This window comes from Dermacentor silvarum, chromosome 9 (assembly GCF_013339745.2).
Source record: "Dermacentor silvarum isolate Dsil-2018 chromosome 9, BIME_Dsil_1.4, whole genome shotgun sequence".
Taxonomy (NCBI): Eukaryota; Metazoa; Arthropoda; class Arachnida; order Ixodida; family Ixodidae; genus Dermacentor; species Dermacentor silvarum.
In genome coordinates, this window is record NC_051162.1 from 25,310,214 (window position 1) to 25,329,741 (window position 19,528).

The window sequence follows — 19,528 nt, forward strand, 5'->3', positions numbered from 1 at the left end:
GTCTGTCTTTCCCAACACTGCTTTGTTGCAAGGTACCCTGGAAAGCTGTATGATGTTGCTGCTAGTGCCCTGGTGAATGCCTACCAAAACTTAAAAGACTCAACGGGAACTGGACATGTAAGCAGCTGCTATTATTGCAAACAAACGATCTTTATAACTAATTTTCTCACATATATTTAGCGAACCATATGTGAAATTAACCAGTTAGATAAGAGTTTTTCGTTGTCATATCATTAAGGTAAACACAGTCTTGAAAACCCTGCCGTTATCCATGGAAGCATGTTTCGGCATGTAACCATTGGAATTGTTAGATTATAGTGGCACATTAGTGCCTCAGCTGATGGTTATAAATATGAGAAAGGTATCATTGCATACCGAATTTGAAACGAATGAGGCTGTGCTTTCTTTGTTTTTCTTGCTTCATGTATAGGGAAAGAATGCAGGTCACTGTGCTAGCAGGACAGCTGCCTCCAGGTATAGTTCTATGCCGTGCTTGCCGGCTGCATTGATTATCTAAGGGCTGTTGTGGCCAGCTTAAGCAGCACAATGAGCTGAGCTTTGGTAAATGTTTCATGCTCTGCAGGATTCCTGGCGAGAGGCCCTTAGGTTCAGGGCAAAGTATGAGCGGAGAAAGATGAGGCAAGAGGCTGGAGAAACGACTCCTGTGACAGTCAAGAGGCCATGCAAGCCTAGCATACCTAAAGCTGTTCAGAAACGCGTTGCAAGACCTTACGTGGTATGAGTACAGGCATCAGATGACATTATGCTAGGTGCATTTGTTTGTACAGCATCTAAGAATGTTTTTTAAAGATTTTTTCAGGCTACTGATCTCTGTGAAGCAGAGGACGCAGAAAGTATTGCGGCGCATATATCTGGCATGCAGAAAGAGTTGAGGAAGGCGAGGCCAGACAAAGCATACATCAGTGACAGCATGTCAAGGACGTTTTCAGCACGACGTGCATGGATTTCGAAAGAAATACCTTCCGTGGAGCAGGTCACAGAGAAGTACCCAGCATTGATGCTGGCCACTATGGTAAATTTTACTCTTAAGGGGAGATGTGGCTGGAAAATTATTTTTTATTTTTTTACCTAGGACTTTGCAAGTTTGGTTCTTTGTAGAAATTCTGATGCTAATTTCAAAACTAAATAGATTTAATGTGGCTCTTATAGTTCCCGAGTTCTAGGATCTACGAAGAACAAAATACAGTGAAACCTCGGTAATATGTACCTGGTAGTGGTGGCAACACGGCATTACATGCTGAACGGTACTATGCCAAGTACAAATTAGCCTCTTGTGAGGTGCTCACCTCTACCAACAACTAGATAAATGCAATGCCACAGCACAGATTGCCTAAAATATGCAATGTCTTTTTCCACTACAATATGCAATGTCTTTTTCCAAAGCACGGAAAGAAATTCTCTTTTGCATGACTGTCCAATAGCACGCAAAGGCGATAAACCACGATGTTGATACCAAGGAGCATTTCGTAATTTTGACAGAGAAAGCAGCTGCAGGCATGGCCGGCAGAGCAGATGACTCGTCCTGCTTTTTACGATGCATGTGCACGTGTCTGTACAAGGATAGGGTACCCAGCTAAAACTGGCGCCATCTTACAGAAATGTGATACGATGTGGTGCCACATATCGGGAGCAATTTGTGTGCAGCGTGTCGCCTACTAGCTCACGCCATCACATACCGGCAGACCTGCACCAGCGTTTTCTGAGAGTATCTATTTATTGTAGAAAACTTTGGCAGCAGGTATGCAGGGAGGTTTTTCCATGCCAGCGTCACTCCTAGCTGACCTTGCACGAACATGTATCTAGTCGAGCCAACGTGGCGATGGTGAACTGCTTTTGTTTCTGCAAGAGGCATGCACTTGAAGTCGTCTCACACAAAGAAGTGACGGAGAAGAGCGGCGAGTTTAGGTTGTCACTTTAAAAAGCATGCAGTATGCTTACAGCGACGCTGCACTCTATGCCACACACAGACTTTCTGTTATCAACACTCAAATCCACTCTGGGAGGATGCTGTTTCCAATCCACTGATGCCATCGGGAAATATTCGCTGGCTGAGCTGTACAGCCATCCACAGTATTTATTGCATCGGCTCAGAATGGGACTACTATGAATGCGACAAAGCCAACTGGTTTGTTGGGAAGTACAAGCACCGTATATGTACAAAATTCACGTCTTCCAGATAGACCTTGTACATCGAAAAATTTGAACTCCATCAGTAAGTAGTGTAGTGCATGAATATTTGCTTCCTAATTTCCTCGGGGCAATTTTTTCCATGTGCTGACTATAGATTTATGAATGATTTTGCTGTAATGCAAGGCTGGCTTCCTAATGTCCCGGAGTCTTTCTCTGCTGACTACATCGTTGTGAATGATTCTGCTTTAACCACCCATTGCTCACCCTTGTATTATGCGATTGGAAAAATGAAATCGTTTCATGCCCATGTATAGGTTACTGTTGGAAAATGATAATTGCATTGAAAAACCGAGAAATTTGGAAAACCATAAGTTACTGGCTTTTGGTGTTTACTGCAGCAGTACTGGTTAGTATATTTGAAGGGAGCTAATGTTGGTCTCTTCTTTTGCACTCCAAACTATCGAAAGGTTCAAAGCGAGTTTCACTGGCAAACAGGAATTTCCTTGTTGGGAATGCTGCAAGATGTGCTCTCCATGACTTCCATTAAAATTCTTGAGGTGGTCAAGAAGAAGCGCCACCTGGAGCATTTATTTGCCTCCCTTGATGAGGCAATGAGCGCCGCACAGCCTCTCTAGAAAGCAGTGGCGTAGCCAAGGGGGGGGGGGGGGTTGGGGGGGTTCAAACCCCCCCCCGAAATTTTTTCACCCCCCCCCCCAACTAACCCACCCTTTTCTCTCGTCGCTTCGCGCTGACATATTTCAAGAAACCGGTGCTACTTTCACACTTTCATTCCTGGGCGCTTCCGTTTGGGTTGGTAATTTACAGCGAATCATGTCTGCATATGGAAAAAAACTGTCACGGTGTTTGTCAAGGCCTTGACACTCTGTGAGGCTTTGGGCGCGAATGTGGCGGCCGCATTCTGAAACAACAAATGCGCAACAAATGCGCAACAAATGAAGCAACAAATGCGGCAGCCGCATTTTAGATGAAGGCGAAAATACTCGAGGCCCGTTTACTTAGATTTAGAGAGAGAGAGAGAAAGAAAGAAAGACAAGGAGGTTAGCCAGTGTGAATACCGGCTTGCTACCCTGTACTGGGGAAAGGGGCAAAGGGAATAAAAGATGATAGAAGAAAAATAAAAAACATTGAAGTAAGAAAATTTGCGCAATAACGCGACCCTACGCGCTACAACGTTCAAAGCCGGTCGCACAATTCACAAGCCCTTAAAAACTTCAGCAGAGCCCTTAAGGCCTTGAGTGCCGAAGTCCGTCTACACCAGTGTCCTAAAACTTTTTCTTCTGTGAGGGGGCGATTGTCCAGTTTTTCAAGCGCAGTCGCGAGCACTTTTCTTGCCACATTGTAGCGGGGACAGTCACAGAGTAGGTGCTTGATTGTCTCCTCGCGGCCACAGTTGTCGCAAGCAGGGCTGTCAGCCATTCCAATGCGGAAGGAATAGGCGTTCGTGAATGCCACGCCGAGCCACAGGCGGCACAGAAGTGTTGCTTCCGCTCGTGGAAGACGGAGTTGCAGACATGGATCCAATCTGTGGAGGCGTGCGTTGCTGAAGTCACCGGTGTTCCACCGAGTCTGCGTAAGCTCGCGTGCGAGGGAACGAAGTTTTGTGGCTGCGTCTGTTCTCGACAGTGGTATGGATACAATAGGGGCACCATCGTGGGCCGATCGGGCAGCGTCATCCGCACTGTGATTTCCCGAAATTCCGCAGTGACCCGGTATCCACTGGTAGATGACGTTGTGCCCCTTGTCGGTTGCGTGATGGTGAAGTAGTCGGATGTCTGCTACTAATTGTGTGTTAGGTCCGTTGTTGAAAGGGGACAGCAGGCACTGGAGAGCTGCCTTCGAGTCACAAAAGATGGACCATGACTGTGATGATTTGGGACCAATAAATTCCAGAGCAGCACGGATAGCGGCGAGTTCTGCAGCCGTCGATGATGTAATGTGAGACGTCTTGAATTGGATGGCGACAGATTTCACGGGAATTACCACTGCTCCAGCTGAACTTTTGGAGGAGACAGAACCGTCCGTGTAAACGTGGGTGCGTTCTCTGTGCTTTTCATGCATGAATGAAAGCACGGTTTGTTTGAGGGCGAATGACATGTCCGTTTTCTTTCTGATACCGGGAATTACAAGAAGGGCTTGGATTGGATGCAGGCACCACAGTGGTAGAGATGGTCGTGCTGCAGGCGTGAAGTTCGATGGTAAAGTTCCATGGCTGGCGGCAATAATCCTGCTAAACGCTGAACGAGGTCGAGCGGCAGGAAGGAAGGCGAGGTGATGCGATGGAAGTCGGGCGAAGTGCCGGATGTGCATCCTTAAAGCATCGACTTGAATGTACGTAGTGATGGGGTGATCATGCGCGATGGCTATTGTTGCTGCCGTGGATGCACACCTGGGAAGGCCAAGACATATTCTCAGAGCTTGAGCTTGCACAGACTGGAGGACCCGGACGTTGGTCTTACCGGTCCCACTCAGTACAGGTAAGCTATAGCGTAGGAGACCCATGAAGAGTGCATTATAGAGTTGGAGCATCGCCCTCACAGATGCACCCCATGACTTTCCCGCGAGAAATCTGAGAACATGGGTTACCATGGTCAGCTTCTTTTTTAGGTAGGAGATATGAGGACTCCGGGAGAGGTCTCGATCGATTGTCACTCCTAGAAAACGGTGCGTCTTCTCGTAGATGATTGGCTGTCCATTAATTTTGACAACATACGGTCTCATTGCTTTGCGCGTGAAAGCGACCATGGAGCACTTCTCCGATGACACCTCCAGACCTCGTGCTCGGAGATAACCTGATGTAACTGTGGCCGCTTTTCGGAGTCTGGCGCGCACCTGGGGACGCGTAACTCCTGATGACCAAATGCATATATCGTCTGCATACGTGGACGGATTGCGGAAGGGAATGAACTAGGTCGATGAGCGCTAGATTAAATAGAGTGGGGCTCAAGACTCCACCTTGCGGTACGCCACGGTAGGTGTTGTGCTGCGATGTCATACCATCCTCTGTTTGCACAAAGAATGACCTGTCCTTCAAATAGCTGATAATCCATCGAAAAACCAGGCCACCCAGGCCAACATCGCCCATAGCGTCCAGGATGGCTCGATGAGTTATGTTGTCATAAGCGCCTTTAACGTCCAGGAACATCGCCACTGACAGTCTCTTTAGGGTTTTTTCGTGCTGAACCGACGAGACAAGATCTATGACGTTGTCTATAGAAGAACGTCCGCGTCGGAAGCCTGACGGCGTGACGTACGCAGCTCTTGCCAACCTCGGTCAAACAGCTCGGCAAGCTCTTCTGGACGTGTACAATAATTCGTGGCGTGAAGGAGTGGTTCCTGCTGTATGGAAGTCCAGCCGCCTTGTGCCTCTGCTCAAACCAGGCAAATCACCTCTAGACGTGGCGTCGTATCGTCCCATTGCTCTGGCCAGTTGTCTAGGAAAGGTGATGGAGAGGATGGTGCTTACACGTCTGGAGTGGTACTTAAAGCGATACGAGATATACCCTGACGCTATGGCAGGCTTCCTTACTTAGATTTAGGTGCACGTTAAAGTCCCTAGGTGGTCGAAATTTCCGGTATACATTTCCGCCGCTTCCCTTCAAGTGCCGGTTAGGCCGCGTTCGCGTAGGAACTTGGTCTCGAAGCTGTCGGAAGCGGCAAAATCTTGCAAAAGTCCGCCCGCCTAGGCGGCAAAACAGGCAGAAAAACAGGCGGCGAGCCAAATTGGTCTCGGACCGATTTTTTCGCCATAGCGAAGAGGAAACGCAGTGGAAAGTCGTTCTGCTTGACCGGAAGCTACACTAGCATGTAAACTTCCTCCGGTCGTAACATTAAACATGGCACCAAAAGTGTAGGCTGTAATGCTGATCGACGCGATCAAGAACCACCCCTTGCTCTACGACAAGAGTGGCACTCAAACGTACTGTCAGCAATACTCGCGATAGTATTCAACGTCGCGCGACAGGAGGTGCGGCAACGAAGCCTTGGCGTGACCCAACTTATTACACTTTTGCAAAGCCAGGCGAACCCACCACTGCCGTTTCAGAGGTTTTCTTGTCTTCCGTTTATTAATTTTCCATTTCTAGAAAACAAGTAGGTAGAAGTATAAAAGCCATTTCTTCTTCCACTTCCATGGAAGACAATAGTTAGGCAGATTCCTCGTTGGCGCTCCATAATTCTCCTCGCACGTGCACGGTATGTTGCAGAAGTCGCGGGGTGCTTTTCTCGTCGCGACGATAGATTGGGAACGTAGGTCTCACGTAGGACGCGCAGGCTTCGGCGAGCCTCAACACAAGGGCCAGCCCGGGTTTTAGCTTTGGTGTTCCCGTTGCCGCTTTCGTGTGCTGGAGGCGCCGAAAATAATACGAAATGATGAAATGTTATTACAACTTGTAAATAAAAGCTATTAAAGAAATATAATCACGCCTATAGGCAGCAACCTGTGACACAGCGCTACCGCGCCCGTGTGAGGAGAATTACAGAACGCCAACGAGGAACTTACCGAAGGTCGCAGATGACACGCGAAATTGCGCAAGATGATCACTTTTGATGACGGCTGGGTCAGTGAATGAACATACCGCTCGAAATAATGCGATAATGAGCGCCACCACGCCGACAAACGTACGCAGACTAGATGGATGTGGACGAAAGCGGCAGCGCGGCCTCGGTGGTAGCAAAACAAACGTGAACTTGGACATGCGCGGAAAACATTTTCCGGCCGCTTTGGCCTCTCCACCCGCTTGCCGCTTCCCAAATGTGAACGTAGCCATAGTCTGCAGCGCAAAACGTCTCTCGTTTGCGATTGCGCCTCTACGGAAGGCTGGTAGTTACTGTTGTGTTGCTGAATCCCAAACCAGCAATTACGAAAGGCTGGTAGTTGCTGTTGTGTTGTGGAATCCCAAACCAGCAATGTACACACGAAAGGGTTGATGCCAGCAGTGAAATTCCACCGACTCGCAACAGAATGCACGAAACAGACAGCCGACAAGCATGGATTACTGCTGTGCGCAGTACAGCGTAAGTAAACTCTTGATGCAGGCGCTGACAGTTCTCGTCGGAGGTCACGCGTCCTGAGAAATTGATTATGTGCACTATGCACTGAACAAGACCGGAGTTCATTCCTGCATCACTAGTACACCAATCAGTCGAGATTCTGTGAGGTACAAGGCCACTTCCTGTTTGCACCGACCTAAGTGAAGCAGAAATGACTCGCACGCACTACTTAAAATGCGTACACATGCCATAACTATGCAGTGCGGTGAAATATTCGGTACAATTCTGAATCTGTTGACGTAAAGGCAAATGACGGCTGCACGCTCGCACACAGCGGAAGACACAGCAGCCCATGCATTTGCCGCAGGAAATGCAAGGCGACGAAAGCTTCGTAAAAAAAGCATTACTCGTTTTTGCGCGTATTTAAGTTTTCTAGCGCAAAGACGCAGCGAACAAGCTATTGCTATGGGAGTAGGTATAGCCTGGTAACACGTGCATTTTCACATGTATAGCCGTCCTTGACCTGTGAAACGCACTTCGCCCCGACGAGGACGACGCCATCTACGCTTAACGGAGATTAACAATTAATGATGTCTTCTCCGATCGGGCGGGTCGCCTCAATGATGCGTTTTCGAAGACTGGTCCATTCAGTGGCGCGATGAGAGACGGTTGCTCCAAACGCCCACTGTACCTGTCGTACTTACTGTATTTTACTGAGCTTACATTACTTTTTACTTAATTTCTTCACAAGCACACAGTGCCACACACACACGCGAGGGGGGGGGGGTCCCATGTCTTTGATATACATGCATAGAGTGTGCTTAAACTACCGATACTTATTATCGATCACGTCACGTAGTGGAAAGCAGACGCTTGCCCCCCCCCCCCCGGTCGGGCCGATGAACCCCCCCCCCCCCCGAAAAAAATTTCTGGCTACGCCCCTGCTAGAAAGGTACTGTTGTTGCATGGGCTGTGAGCTTTTCTTAGTGGCAAATTAGTGCATCACTGTTCTTCAGTTTACACTCTTAGAGTACCAGTTTAATGTGTAGGGTCGCACACGTGCTATCGTAGTTGTGAACATCTCATAATAGAGGTTGGAATGCGCAAAATTTTGACGAGACACACAGAAAAGAAACACACACGACAGAGCGCTACTTGCAACTATCGATTTATTCTCTTGTCAGCAGAATAAATACTGGAAGACACTCAAAGGGGGAGAGCGACAAAAAACCTTACAAACAGGGCCATCCACCAATACCGAGCCGGCTTTGTCACATCATCAATTTCTTCTGAACTCGACATCGCAAAACAATTCTTACAGCACATGCGTTGCGAGCAAACTGTACCCATGACTGACTGGGTGCTATTGCTGAGCGACAACTCCAGTTCTGTAAACAGTGCTGGATGAAATGATAAACGGGGAACTTAATTGCAGTTCTGGAGAGCAACTTTGCTGAAGCTCCTGAAAGTGCATTCTTATTCTTGTCATGACGAAACTTGCAGACATCAAGGCAGCTCAGTGCAAGAGCTGTGAACCAAAAGTGGACTGGCAACTTGTATTGCTGCTTGCAATTACATGCGTTTGCAAATTGACTTTTCAGTGCACATCCGACTAGGTTAAAAAGGATGGAATAAGAATTACACTGCACACTTGTGAAAAGGAAATGAAGCACCACCAGCCAATGTGGTGCTTCCAAGCTTGTACCAGGCTCTTTTGGATTTGTGCTTTGTGGTTTAGCAGTGAAGAAAACTAGTTAAAAAATTACCCTACATGGAATTGCACACTGAGCACTCAACATGTCATAGCTAGTTGGTCAGGGAAAGTTGAATTATTAGTACCATTGTGCCATAGCTTGTGCCCTCCCAATAGTGAGTCTCGTGATGTTGTGGATTTTCATGAAGTACGCAATCAAAGCTGCGAAAGAAAGGTACAAGGCTGAATTTTCTATTCTAAAATCCAGGTTTTCCTACTTGTGTGTGTATTGATCACCTCCGAGTTTTCTATTCTGAAGCCAAGTTTTCCTAGATTTTTTGTGTTTTGATTGCCTGTTTGAATTATGCTTCAAAGTTGGAGAAAAATTTGTCCTTGTCAGAGATTTTATCCTGGGACCACTGACTTACCGCTGCAGTTGCTCTACCAACTGAGCTAATCAGGAGGCTAGCTGTTTACAGCTCGAGAGCAAATTAATCAATTTGAAGGAAGCCATGACTGGCCAATGTTCTATAACCTTATACAGTGGAACCGCGATTGATGATGTGTGGTGTTTTATGGCGCAAGGGCCAGTTATGGCCAAAGAGCGCCATGCCAGTGTTTGTGAGTGTGCAGTGGAGCGATGAATTCTGAGAAGTAGATGAAGCGTGGCTGTAAAAGGGCCTAAAAATAATCGCTGTAAAGTGCGTAAAATATACATGTACTAAAATCATGGCAATGACATGAGGTGTACTATGAAATAAAGAATGTATTGAGAGGTAATGACACGATATTTAAAATATTTAAGATGCAGTAATTGGCAAGAAGCACAACTGCCTAAACAGAGCCCTTGAACCACAAGGGCCTGGAGGCATGTGCTATAAAAAACTATCACAGCGGCATCCTCTGGAGAGAGGATGTGCTACGAACTAGTTGGCCAAATAACATGCAGGACCACATCGTTCAAAAAATCGACGACTGCTTTGGCATTAAAAATCGTTTCTTCGCCAAGAAACATAATGGGGTGAAGCGGGACATGATATCGGTACGCTTGTGGAAAATATTTCATTCTTTCTGTTTCGGCTTCCCGGCACTCCACGAGGACATGTAGGACGGTCAGCCTCTCACTACATCTACCACAGGTTGGAGGATCATTTCCATTCAACGGAAAATTGTGAGTACCGTATGTGTGTCCTATTCTTAGACGACAGAACAGGACATCAGTTCGTCGTGTTTTCGTTGCGGGTGACCAGAAACCTAACTGTGGCTTAATTAAGTGAAGCTTATTATTTTTTCAGCGTCCCACAAGCGCTGCCAGTTGTCGCGCAGTTTTCTTCGCAGAAAAGGCTTCAGATCTGCGGGAGGAATAGTAGCGGCTGAATTAATAGCTTGCGATGTAGTTGATGTGGCCAACTGGTCTACAAGCACATTATCCTCAATGCCTCTATGGCCAGGCACCCAGCATATAGTCACATGCTGGTTAGATATTGTCACCTGTAGTAGTGGGAATAGGGCAAGCGCAGAGGCGCAAGAAGAACGAAGTGCGCGTGCTAACCGCCCCGCTCGATGGTTAGCTCTCGCCGCCATTTTCTCCAGAGCCCAGCTGCTCATAAATAAACGTCGTTAGCCCCCCTTTGAAGGCGCGTGGCAAAGTGGTGGAGGTGCTGGGTACTTCTCACTCATGCCGCAGACTCCTCCTGGGAGCGGAAGCACCAGCCCTGTGTTAGTCGATACTCCCGTCCATCGGACCAGCCGCAGGATCCGGGGACTGCCTCCTGAAGATACTGAAGACACCGCAGTGCTTCAGACTACCCCAACCGGTATGGAACGTTCAGTTACGAATCGGTATACGCTTCAAAATCCACTGGTGCCGAAGTCGTTCCATGGCGACGTCTTCGAAGACGTCGAAGACTGGATGGCCGACTTCGAGCGCGTGGCCGAATGCAACGAATGGGATGACGCGACTAAACGTAGCAATGTCTACTTTTGCCTGGAGGATGGCGCGCGTACATGGTTTCAAAACCGTGAGGAGCAACTGACGTCGTGGCGCGACTTCCGTCGTCAGCTACTAGACACCTACGCCAGTCCCGATCGCCGCGAAAGAGCCGAACGAGCAATCCAGGCCCGAGTCCAGCTTCCCAACGAAAGCGTTACTGCGTTCGTCGAAGATATGACGCGCCATATGACGAGCAGACCCTGGAATGACCGAGGACAAGAAGCTGCGTCACCTGATGCGAGGGGTGAAGGAGCAACTCTTCGCTGGTCTGGTGCGCAATCCTCCCAAGACTGTCGCCGAATTTTTAGCCGAGGCTGTAAGTATGGAAAAGATGCTTCAGCATCGCTCGAACTTTTATGATCGGCAAGTGAACGCGAGTACTGACATTTTGACGGCCATTGGAAACAATAATGACAACCTTCGCGAACTCATCCGCACCGTTGTGCGCGAAGAACTAATGAAGGTTTATGGCACGCCACAAGCCACGGTGAGCTCCATTGCGAGTGTTGTAAAAGATGAAGTGAACCAAGCGCTCCGGTCCAACTTTACTTTTGCTAACACCGCGCCTGTACCTTCTGTACACCACCGTGTGACCTACGCAGAAGTGTTGAGACAGCCTGCTTCGTCCCCGCCGCTCTTTGTCCAGGCCGCTCATCCGGTTGCACTTCCACCAGCCCCACCGGTGCCGTACATCGAGGAACGACGCACGCCTCCACCGTTTCACCATGCCGCTCCTCCGATTGTGCTTCCGCAGGAGCAACCAGTACATTACGCCGACGATCGACGCATGTCCCCTCGGAAGTCAGATGTTTGGCGCACTCCGGATCGCCGTCCTCTGTGCTTCCACTGTGGTGAGGCAGATCATTTGTACCGCCAGTGCCCATACCGACGCCTTGGGTTGCGGGGCTTTTCCGCCTACTCGCCACCACCCCGACTGGGCCAACGACCTCGGGACATTGAAGATTATCTCGCTCAGCAACGCATGCCACCGCCTACCGGGCGGCAGTCGCGCTCGCCGTCGCCAAGGCGATTTTCACCATCGCCTCAGCGGTATTCGAGCAGACGGTCGCCAAGTCCCCGCCGGGAAAACTAACTCCAGCGACCTTTGGGGGCGAGGCCGCTGGCAGTCGACGCGCTGAAGACCTCCGATCGACGCGAGTAACGAAGGGTACCGGACCGACATCAACTGAACTCATAAATAAACGTCGTTAGCCCCCCTTTGAAGGCGCGTGGCAATATATACGCTCTGCATAAACTGGAATAGAGCTCAGTAAGTACAGGATTTTTGTTTTTGCAGAGTGACATCAGAGCTTTCACCACGCTTAGGGAGTCTGTAAATATAATTGCTTTTTGAAGTTTTGATGCCCTTATATGATTCACAGCCGACAATAGTGCATAGGCCTCAGCCGTAAAGATACTCGTTTCCGGGTGGAGTACACCGGATTCCGAAAAGGATGGGCCGACGGCTGCATAAGATACCCCGGCATGTGACTTGGAAGCATCTGTGTAAAACTGTGTACACAAGTATTTAGATTGGAGTTCTAAAAAATGCATTTTAATGTGTGCCTCTGGCGCGCGTTTAGTGACCTCTACGAACGATGTGTCACACTCTATGAGTTGCCAGTGCCACGGCGGCAACAGTTTCGCTGGAGCCATAGGACATTGTTCAAGCAGCGGAACACCCATTTCCTCACTAAGATTCCTCACACACAAAGAGAACGGCTTTCTCGCTGCGGGTCGATTATGGAAGAGTGTGGCAGCGGTCACGTCATTTATAGTTGAATAAGAGGGATGTTCAATGTTTGCTTGTACTTTCAGAAAATATGTAAAACTGCTGTATGACCGCTGCAAATGAAGTGACCACTGATTTGACTCTACGTAGAGGCTCTGGATTGGACTTGTCCTGAAAGCACCGGTCGCAAGGCGGATACCCAGATGGTGAACGGGGTCTAGTATTTTTAATGCACTTGGCGTTGCGGAATTATACACTATAGCTCCGTAATCGAGGCGTGAGCGGACAAGACTTTTATAGAGGTTAAGCAGACACTTTCGATCACTACCCCAAGTCGTACGCGACAGAAGCTTTAAAAGGTTCATTGTCTTCAGGCATTTTGCCCTCAGATACTTAATATGAGGAATAAATGTAAGCTTCGAATGTAAAATAATGCCTAGAAACTTATTCTCGCTGCTCACAGAGAGCGCATCTCCTTTGATTTCTATACTGGGGACAGACGTTATGCCTGTCTTGTTTGTAAAGAGTACGCAAGTGCTCTTCTGGGCGTTTACTTTAAAACCGTTCTCATCTGCCCATTGGGACAATCTGTTTATTCCCAGCTGCACTTGTCGTTCGCAGATGGCAATATTGCATGACTTGAAGGCTATCTGCACATCATCGACATAAACAGAATAAAACATAGTGCGTGGGATGACTGTGTGCAGGGAACTCATTTTTACAATAAATAGTGTGCAACTAAGCACGCCCCCTTGTGGCACACCGGTCTCTTGGGTGAATGACTAAGAAAGAGCGTTACCCACTCTTGCGCGGAATGTGCGATTCGATAGGTAACTTTCAATTGTGTTTAACATGTTGCCACGGACACTCATCGCAGAGAGATCTCGGAGAATGCCGTAGCGCCATGTCGTGCCATGTCGTGTCGTAAGCTTTTTCTAGGTCGAGGAACACTGAAAGACAGAACTGCTTATGTATAAAAGCGTCTCTGATATAAGACTCAATGCGAACAAGGTGGTCTGTTGTGGACATACCTTCCCTGAAACCACATTGGAAGGGGTCTAGTAATTTGTTATTTTCAAGGAAACAGATTAAGCGCCTGTTGATCATTTTTTTCAAATAGTTTGCACAGACAGCTTGTTAGCGCTATTGGCCTGTAGCTGCTGGCTAGGGACGGGTCTTTGCCTTGTTTAAGCACGGGAATGACTATAGCTTCCTTCCACGAGGACGGGATATATCCATGCGCCCACATGACATTGAAAAGATACAGGAGTGTTTTCAGCGCTTCAGGATTCAGGTACTTAATCATTTCATACATGACACGATCACCGCCTGGCGCCGAGTTATTGCAGCAAGCGAGGGATGCTTTGAGTTCAGTTAAAGTAAATGGATAGTTGTAGGCCTCACTCGATGAACCTTTACGTTTTAGGGCCTGTCGCTCTTCGCGTTCTTTAACTCTCAGAAATGCTTGTGTGTAGTGGGACGCACTGGAGATATATTGAAAGTCTTCGCCCAGACAAGCAGCCTGATCTTCCAGGCTCTCTCCTTGAGTACTTACTAAGGGGAGTGGGTGTACCTCCCGGCCTTTTAATTTATTTACTCGATTCCACACTTTCGTCTCATCCGTGTAAGAATTTATACTGGAGATGTACTTCTCCCAACTCTCCCTTTTAGCACGTCGACGTGTTCTTCTAGCCTGGGACTTTATTTGTTTGAAACTAATCAAGTTTTCGGCGGTTGGAGAGTCGCGAAGTCGTCCCCAAGCTTTGTTTTGATTTTTCCGTGCTTCCTTGCATTCTTCGTTCCACCACGGGATACGACGTTTATTAGCCAGTCCGTTAGTTTGACGGATGCATGTTGTGGCAGTCTCAATTATAAAGCCCGTTATATATGCTACAGCATCGTCTATATTTAAAGAGGCAATATCATCCCTGCTTAAATACGTTTGTTCTTGGAAACGTTCCCAGTTAGCCGAGTCAACCTTCCATCGGGGAATGTGTGGGGAACATAGATCTTGTTTTGTCAGTTTTAACATGATTGGGAAGTGGTCGCTCCCAAAAGGGTTCTTCACAACTGACCACTCCAGGTACGGAATCAGTGTACTCGACACGATACTTAAATCTATGGAGGAGTATGTGTTGTGCGCCATGCTGTAGTAAGTTGGCTCTGTCTTATTAAGTAAACATGCTCCTGAAGAAAAGAGAAAGTTTTCAATCAGGCGTCCTCTCGCATCGCAACGAGAATCTCCCCACAATGTGTTATGTGCGTTTAAATCTCCGACAACTATGTACGGTGCCGGAAGTTGATCTATGTAGTTCTGAAATTCAGTTTTATTAAGATGATAATTAGGAGGGATGTATATAGAGCTAACAGTGACTAGCCTGTCAAACAATACCCCTCGGACACGAACTGCCTCTAGGGGCGTACGAAGTTTCAGTTCTCGACAGGCAACACCTCTGTCAACTACGATAGCAACACCGCCGGATGACACGAAGGTGTCATCGCGGTCTTTGCGAAATATGGCGTATTGCCGGAGAAAGTTGCATTGTGTAGATTTAAGGTGTGTCTCCTGAACACACAGCACCTTCGGATTAAACTTGTGTAGGATTTCTTTGACGTCATCGAGGTTGTGCAGGAGTCCTCTGACGTTTCACTGTATTATTTGTGTATTCATGTTGAAAGTGTTTTTTGTGCTGTGTGTATAGGACACTAACTTAAGCTACAGAGCCCTTGTCGGGCCCTGTGATGCGGGCTTTTTCTTTTTTGGAGCGATCGCGAGATTCTCGCCGCTCCTGAGGCGCTGGTGGCGCCGTCTGGCCGGTTGTTGTGTCCATCGCCTCTTGTGAGGCGCTGGACACGCGCTCTTGCGAGCGGTTGGTTTGACGAGAAGGCCTCGCCTCGAGGGACGAGGCCCTGGAGGCCACCAGCCCGGAGGTCGATGGCCCCTTCTTGTGAGTTGGTGGAGCAGCGCTAGCTGCAGCCGCCGAGGGGGCGGATGGCGTCACTGCCGGATCACTGTGTGTGGGCCGGACAGACGTCGGAAGCCGTTGTGACGCTGCCCCCTGACGCGCCACTTCGGCAAAGGTGTTCTTTGGCAGGTATGACACCCGCCTGCGTGCCTCTTTGAACGAAATATTTTCTTTGACTTTGATTGTGACGATTTCCTTTTCCTTCTTCCATGATGGGCAGGACCGTGAATATGCAGCGTGCTCCCCATCACAGTTTACGCAGTGGAGAGTGTTTTGACATGCTTCAGAAAGGTGTTCATTGGCACTGCATTTTGCACAAGTCCGACGGCCTCGGCAGTTTTGTGAACTGTGCCCGAATCGCTGGCACTTAAAACATCGGAGCGGGTTAGGCACGTATGGCCTGACACGGATCTTGACATACCCGGCCTCAATGGTCTCGGGTAGCACACTAGAACCAAAGGTAAGAATAACATGTTTTGTTTGAATTTCCTTTCCTTCGCGCCTCATCTTAATTCGCTTTACGTTAACCACGTTCTGTTCTTTGAGTCCTTCCATAACTTCTTCCTCAGTGAGCTCCATCATGTCATCGTCTGAGGTTACACCACGGATGGTGTTCATGGTACGGTGAGGGGTGACCGTAACTGGGATTTGTCCGAAAGAGACTAGTTTAGGCAGCTTTTCATACTGTTTTTTGTCGCGGAGCTCCAAGAGGAGGTCACCGCTGGCCAACTTAGTTGCTTTGTAGCCTGGGCCTGTAGCTTCTGTCATACATTTAAAAATTAAATTATGGGGTTTTACGGGCCAAAACCAGTTCTGATTATGAGGCACGCCGTAGTGGGGGACTCCGGAAATTTGGACCACCTGGGGTTCTTTAACGTGCACCTAAATCTAAGTACACGGGTGTTTTCGCATTTCGCCCCCATCGAAATGCGGCCGCCCGGATTTGGAAACGAGGAACGGTGAGATAATCCTCACACTGTTCTCTGGTCTTTCACTGTGTACTACATGGTAGCGCGGGAAATTCTCTATTTGGTGGCCAAAAAACTTGAAGACATCTTCGGTGCGCCCCCGTTTCTGGGGGCGATCAGGGAGTTTGGGGAAAGCACGATCCATAGGTATATCTAAATTTCGGCAGAAACGCCAGCCGCCCACCATGGAGCCCAACAAGGGGACGCCGCAGGACATATAGGAAGCAAGTCATGCAGACGCCAACTGTACGTTCCCGCTATAACCAAATATGTACAGCCAAGGTTGGTTGTACCACACAAGGTTAACCCTCGCTGCCTGGAAAGTCGGAAGTAAATAGAAGGGAGGAGAAGACAGGAAAGATTGAAAGAAAGAGGGAAAGACGCAGATTGGAGAGGGGGACAGGAAGAGGCAACTACCGATTTCCCCCGGGTGGGTCAGCCCGGGGGTGCCGTCTACGTGAAGCCGAGGCCAAAGGGGTGTGTTGCCTCCGCCGAGCGGCCATAAAGGTCCAAGCACTCAGCATTGGCTCAACCCCCAGGATCCCCTTTTCCCCGGAGACGGCTAAGCCACGCACGGTTAAGCGTGGGAAGGTCCAACCCTCGTGTGCTCGGGTACGTGGTGACGCAACTCACCAAACGCCTGCTTGCGCAGACGCCCCTGCGGGGGTGGAACCGCGATTATCTACCCAGCGTTTACGACTAATTGATTTGGTCCCGGCAAAATGTATTAAAACCTCGACTGTACAACACAATTTTACGCCGACACGCATGGTACGATGCCTCTCTGGTAATGTCCAAGAAAAAATAACTGTTCTAAGCAGACGCAGGCTTCCACGTAAGCACGCTGCAGCCGCCTGGTAATTCAATAAAACTTGTTGCTGGGCAAGTCGGTTCATACTTCGAGGAAAACAAATATACTGCGCAAGATTGAAACAAGGACGGCTTGTAATGCTTGTGCAAAACCGAATGTAACGCGAGGCGCGACTTTCTAGTCACGTGAAATAAAACAAATAAAACCGCTAATGTAACACAAGATGAACAGAAAATAAAATAGTACCTTTATTCAAGAAATCGCAATTTGGAAACGATCTATTCACGCATCATGGTTGTCTGAAGAGGAGACGCAGCTTTCCTTGGGTGGTCTGTCGGGCGATCCCTTTCGTACTTAGTTTAACTTTTCCGAAATTTCGCGTGACTCGGCTCTGAAAGCATCTCCGACAAGTGTTTCTTGAGCTGTCCGAAGCTCGATATCAACGCCAAGAGAGCCGTTGGCTGTATACTTCGAGGGTTTCGATGCAGGGACGAGCAAGTCTCGCGAAAGCGAAACTATCTCCAAAAGTGATTGCCTGAGAATCGTCATCTTCCATGCCGTCGAGCTTGTTTGAGATTTAATTACTTCTTACAAGACCGCACAGTTACTTCATTTGGGGTCAGTACGAGGCCACTTCAAGTATCACAGAGCCTTCCCGACTGGCCTCGCATTTAAGGTGGACCTGCCGCTGGTCCCGCCATCCGCAAATTGTTGACTTGGTGCGTCTAGACACTGAGCCGCAGCGGACTTTCCCAGTTCCTCGGTCATCAAAATTGCTCGTCTCTCGAAGCGACAGTAATACTGAATATGCTGCGTCACCACAACGCCACGAATGAACGGAGTCGAACCACAAAAGGCCGTAGGGTATTGCACCGCAACCAGTCAGAAGCACAGCTAAAACAGCGTCGATTCCAACAACAAAAAAAAAAAGTTTTGACTTCGGTTAACTTGTCTATGGATTAGATCGAGCCGTAAGGTTACAGGTTGCCCACATAATGCAAGAAATCATGGGATTTAGTATTTTTGTTTTAAAATGGTCAATTTTGTTGTTATTCGAATGTAACGCAAGGGTCTAGTTCAAGCAACAAAAATTATGAAAAAGTACAATTGTTACAATCGAATCCATATCGTAATTTTTGAATAATTTAGTCTACCTTCCTTGCAAGCAGTGCAGATTCGTGCCGCGGGATTATTCAGGAAGTCTGTACCTGTTTTTGGGCAAGACGTCGTCAGTGCCTATATTCTTAAGTTTTCTTTATTATACGATGCCCCGATTATAGAGCGGTTTTGTGTGGTCCCCTGAAAGCCTTATAATCGGGGTTCCACTGTAATTGCTATGTAAATTGTCTTTCAATGCCTGTGTTCATGTATGAGGTCTTGCAATCGGGGTGTAGGGTGTTCATGCCTAATTTGTGAAAACTTTTCATTTCAGACCTGAAGATTACAGCTTCAGTTTGTGTCCTTTCAAGCCTCGTGAAGGAGAGGATGGGGGCGTTTATTTCCCCCTACGTAAGATTATCTGCAACTTCCATGCTGATAATAGACCTGTTTTGCATGCTGATAATAGACCTGTTGCATGAACCACTCATCTACGGCATGCCTCATAATCATGTCTTGGCTTTGACTCTTAGAACCCCATAATGCTTCTTTTTGCAGCACCCGGGTGCGTCGCATCATGTCCCAACCAATACGTACGAGGCCACTAGCCTGCTGCAAGCAAGAGCCCTCTATGTGCAGCTTGAATCAATAAAGATTGATGAATATGGCCTTGTACCTGCCCTGGCAACGCAGATTGCCCTGTACTGGGCATTTGACATTGTTTTTGCACCAAAAGCGCAAAAAACATTCGACTTAATATGCCGCATGGTTGGCATTAACAGCGGTGTGCGGCCAACTCCGCTTGTGCGTGTGGCACACACGTTGCTGCATTGAAAGAAAAATAAAGTGTTCTGTTGTTTAAATTGTCCATACTTTGTGTTACAAGCACCCAAGCAGCGCTTGTTCTGTTTCTTAAAAGCATGTTCGAGATTTAAAAAAAAAAACTTATCCCAGCCCAAGCAGCTCTCCTCATGTCTTGGGCCTCTGAAAAGCATGTTCTAGGCAAAGAATTAACCCCATAAGGAGTAACTACAGATATGGAGGACTAAACTGTTGATCCCCTGAGGAGTAACTGGAAGTATGAACAGTTTGTCCTCGGAGAGTAA

At 48.1% G+C, this 19,528-nt stretch overlaps 1 protein-coding gene across 1 annotated transcript; it reads left to right on the plus strand.

Annotated features, from left to right (window-relative positions):
- The first annotated feature begins 511 nt into the window (after window positions 1-511).
- LOC125939798 (uncharacterized) lies at window positions 512-19,266 on the plus strand. Its single transcript, XM_049655238.1, has 4 exons — window positions 512-736; window positions 771-778; window positions 811-1,069; window positions 18,981-19,266. Exons 1-4 carry the CDS (start codon window positions 566-568, stop codon window positions 19,254-19,256), a joined length of 714 nt encoding a protein of 237 aa, XP_049511195.1. The 5' UTR covers window positions 512-565; the 3' UTR covers window positions 19,257-19,266.
- Window positions 19,267-19,528: the final 262 nt, after the last annotated feature.